Below are 4,598 nucleotides of genomic sequence, written 5' to 3'. Positions count from 1 at the left end.
ACTAAATATTATAAAAAAAATATATACTTACTATTTTAAGTTTTTCAACACCTGATCCAAATCCATATATTAAAAGATGTCCATGAGAATCTGTTGCTGCTAACATTGTTCCATCTGGAGACCATTTTGCATCAAAAACAGCACCATTACCTTGTCCTTCAATAAAATTTTGAAAACACGCTATTGGTTCTGTATTCAGAACATCCCAAATTATAAGTTGTCCATCATGTCCAGCACTTAATATAACACGAGGATCTATTGGATGAGATTCTAACACAAAGACTTCATCTTTATGTCCACGTAGAATTTTCACTAATTCACCTGATTTTGCATTCCATACTTTGAGACAACTATCATTTACAGCTGTAATAACCCATTCATCGCTTACATCCCAACTAACCATAGTCACTTTAGCTTTTTTGTTAGAATCATCCTCTGTTTCTGATTCTCTGGAAAATTATAAAAAAAATATTTATTAAAATTATATATAAATATATAATAATTATTTCTCAGAAATATAATATTTTAATTACCCAGGAAGTTTTGTAGTCATTAATAAACGTTTATACATCCATTGTTGTTGTTCAAAATGCCATACATTTGCAGTACCATCTTTAGAACCAGAAATAAACTTTAAACCATTATGCGCCCATTGAATACTATCAACTGTATCAGAATGTGCTTCAACTTCTAAAACTCTACATGGACCTTCATCTCCTAACATTGAATATACTCTAACATGATGATCTGCTGAACCAGCTGCCATAAATGCACCACCAGGACTAAATGAAGCACATATCATTTGTGCTTGACCTGGGCGCATTTTTTCATGATATTGAATTGGTTTTGGTCTATAAGAAATATATATTCATGCATATATCTATATATAATACTTAAAATATTTAAAATAAAATTTTATATTTTTTAAAAAATATATAAAATTTTATTGGAACCTACTGAAAAATTGCTCTTTCATTGCCTTTTTTTGTATGAGACCAAAAAGCAACAGAACCATCTGTACTTGTAGAAACTAAATAATAAACACCATTGCAAGATATAGGACAAAAATTTACAGATGTAATCATACCAGAGTGTCCAGAAAGAACTGCAACCTGATAAAAAATTAAGAAAATAAATTTAATAAAATGATACTTTATATATTAAAAAATTAACATTCCAATATAAATATAAGATATTATTTATATAATATAATATAAGATAATATAAGATAATATAAGATATAATATATCAACTTACAGGAGACATTGTTTGAAAACACCAAACTCTTAGTATTCGATCTAAACTACCAGCAGCAAGTAAAGTATTATCAAAATTTACTGCAATATCCATGATTTCAGCAGATGCTCCTCGAAAAGTTGCTAATAATCGTCCATCAATAGAACTCCACACTTTAACAAGCAAATCATCTGCACCAGTTATGATATATTTTCCAGTACGATCAAAAAGAACACAATATACTGCAGATAAATGTCCTAATGTGTGCCTATATAACTGCATTTTATTATAAAACTTTGTTGGTATTGCCTCTCTTCTACTTAGAGGACCTGAATTTTCTCTTCCTTGAAGTACATGTACTATATAAATAATAATATTTGAATGAATAATAATAATAATTATATAATAATTTTTATAAAAATAAATATTTGATTTACCTATATTAGGCACTAATAAACTATAAGGTGAATCCAAAAATGGTTTTCCACCTAGTCTGCCAGAATATGAAGTAATAGTATGCATTTGACGTTGGACATCTATAATAAATTTAAATTATTTATAAAAATAATTTTAATGATTATTTAAACATATTTATAACTTCTTTTTATTATATATATTTATAATTTTTTACCTTCGTGTGTACGCAACAAAGATTGTCTGCCAGCTCCTAAAAGAGATATTGCTCCTGATATACATGGAGGTACTTCTTTTTCCAATACTGGTCCAATTCTGGCACATATTTGTAATAAATGATTTGATCCAATATGAGAATATTTCTTTTCCTAAGACATAATTTTTGATTTTGTTTTATATCTTATTTTGTATTATAGACAACAATATCATGTATTTTTAAATATTTATTAGAAATATTGGAGAAAAAAATGAAAATTATATTTTATTACATTATTGATTCGCGCTAAGAATTGAAATTGAAATAATCTAAAGTAGTCCCTATTTGTAACCAATCAGAAGACAAATAAGCAAACGCCACCAATGCGAATAATCCACTCGTCACGCACGATACTAGTTTCTATAAATAAGGTCTGAACATGAGATATATTCATTGATCAGTGCGCACAAGATGGCCGGAAGTTAATGCTTATTGGTTGAAAGTAATATGGTGGGGGAAACTTGTGCAACGACAACATAGAATTAGAGAGGAGAAGAAGGAGAAGGGTTGAGGAGTGGGACAGAAAAGGGGTAGCACCCTATTAGGGGTACTTCATACATTGGTATTTGATGACCAGCTTACAATGCAACGAAACAAAGTTTACTATAATGTTATTCCAAAAAATATCCTATTTATTCCGTCATATATGATGAATTTTTATACACGAAATAAAATTTCCGTCAAAATATTAATTTTACTTACCAACTCCTCAAAGGTTTGATTATGTACATGCCCTTCCCAATCTAGTCTTTGCGGCAAAACCTATGAAAAAATTAAAAAATCATGAAAATAAGTCGATTAATCGATCGATCATACTCGAGATAAGATTGTGCCAATTTGTCGAACATCAAGGTCGCCGACCTTGAAATTCTAATGTTTTGACAAGCAGAAACCACGTGCAAACCATGTGGAGCCGATGGGTATGTATAGTGTCACCCCGGCAAAACGTCAACTCACACCAATCGTCTTACCTTAGCTCGCTCCAATTCACGCTTCAACACCTAGAACGTACATTTTTCGTTATGATATATTACAACAAAATTTTACAAGTTTTACTTCGAAAATACTTACATCTGCGGCCTCACGACAAGGTCCCGCCGCTAAGAATTTGGCAATTAGGAAGTACAGCTCTGTAAGAAAGAACGCTGCTTAGGAACGAACCGCACGCCTCGCTTCGTTGCGGATGGTAAGGGCGCTTATCGCTCCCATTCTTTACCTGGTGCTATTACAGTCTCGTTCTTCGCCACGCTGTCCTCCATTTCGCCTGATCAATCGTTTATTATTCACTCACAGACAAAGAGAAACATTTGCTTTTTAGGGTCATAGCGCGGCAGTAACCATTTCAGATTTCATTTTCTCTCTCGCGATGTCTCGACCGCGAGACGCACACGCACGCTCACCTCCTCAACGGAAAGTAGTCCCCCCCCCTTCCCGATTGTCGACACAACGTACCGTATTATACAGGGACGTAACTTGTATCCCAAAACCCTGTATAATTTTATTTTAATTTGAACTTCTTGAAGAGAAGGAAGGACTGTCTTTTTTTCTTTTACATTTCAATAAAAAATAAAATTAGATAATTCATTTTAACATTACTATTATATGTTTTAATTATGTTTTAATATGTTTTTTGTTTAAAGTTTTGTATTACGATAAAATGTATATGTGAATCATCTGCACTATGTAACGCGGTTTATTTGAAATTAAAAATGCAGTGATAGAAACAGTGATTATAAGAAATATGAAAAAAGCAAATAATCTTGAAATTTAAATATAACATAAAGCAGGTTATATATAAAATAAAATTCATCATAATTATTATTGTATATATTATTAAATATTAATTATTTATTATAATTATAATTTTTGTAAAAGAATAGAAAGAATAGAAATTTACTTATAATGAAACACTTATAATTTTACAGTGATTCAAATAATAAACAATGATTTTATGAAAATATTATTAATAAAAAAATATTAATATTCTTATATACATAATTTTCTATTTTCTTCTATTTAAATTTTATATGTTATTATAGAATATAAACATGTTAAACTAATTTTTTAATTTTAATCATATATGTTTTAATAATATGGTAATGTTTGCATTTATTTTGTAATATAATAAAAATTTTCATCTATTACAAAATTAAATTCTGCTTGTGTTTACTATAAATAAACATTAGAATTAATAAATATAACATTATTTAGTATTATTATATGTATTTAAATACTTACATATATTTAAGAAGAATAAAAACATAATATGCATTTTTTCACAAAAGCTAAAACTTCAAGATGGACGCTACGTAACTCGAATAAACTCGAAATATCGATGTGTAACGATATGTGTATATATAAGTACTTGTATATATAATATATATATATGCGATACCACGTAATTTTCTGAAAGTTTTCATAATTTTTAAAAAATTATCAATGAATATAAATTATTGAATTAATATATATGTTATAAAAATAAAAAATATTATATAATAAATGATAATAATTTTTGTATAGAAGAAATATGTGTTTTAAAATTCTTACACAATTAAATGCCGACGTGTCAGTAAGATAATGACAATAGATTTTTTCATAAAACATGACGTGTTGTCTAATATTATTTAACATTTTTATTAAACAAAATTACAGTAAAAATTTATATTAAGTAACATCATTTAATAATAAAAAA

At 28.3% G+C, this 4,598-nt stretch overlaps 1 protein-coding gene across 2 annotated transcripts in view; it reads right to left on the bottom strand.

Moving 5' to 3' along the window:
- Positions 1–4,159, bottom strand: part of LOC102680435 (PH-interacting protein) — an 11,899-nt gene extending 7,740 nt beyond the window's left edge. Inside the window, exons 1-11 of one of the 2 annotated variants that reach the window (XM_031510336.1) lie at positions 4,145–4,159; positions 3,123–3,394; positions 2,978–3,036; positions 2,878–2,907; positions 2,609–2,668; positions 1,868–2,018; positions 1,674–1,772; positions 1,258–1,595; positions 958–1,112; positions 534–851; positions 32–449 (exon numbers count right to left, since the gene is read on the bottom strand). In XM_031510336.1, coding sequence (XP_031366196.1) covers positions 32–449; positions 534–851; positions 958–1,112; positions 1,258–1,595; positions 1,674–1,772; positions 1,868–2,018; positions 2,609–2,668; positions 2,878–2,907; positions 2,978–3,036; positions 3,123–3,165 — 1,671 coding nt within the window. In that variant the 5' untranslated portion in view covers positions 3,166–3,394; positions 4,145–4,159. Of the gene's footprint in view, positions 1–31; positions 450–533; positions 852–957; positions 1,113–1,257; positions 1,596–1,673; positions 1,773–1,867; positions 2,019–2,608; positions 2,669–2,877; positions 2,908–2,977; positions 3,037–3,122; positions 3,415–4,144 lie in introns of those variants that run through there. The other variant, XM_006615384.2, reaches the window with a different exon arrangement.
- Positions 4,160–4,598: the final 439 nt, after the last annotated feature.

This window comes from Apis dorsata, unplaced genomic scaffold (genome assembly GCF_000469605.1).
Source record: "Apis dorsata unplaced genomic scaffold, Apis dorsata 1.3 scaffold_222, whole genome shotgun sequence".
Classification (NCBI taxonomy): domain Eukaryota; kingdom Metazoa; phylum Arthropoda; class Insecta; order Hymenoptera; family Apidae; genus Apis; species Apis dorsata.
Note: the sequence above shows the minus strand (reverse complement) of the source record. Positions and strands in the feature narration are given on the sequence as shown.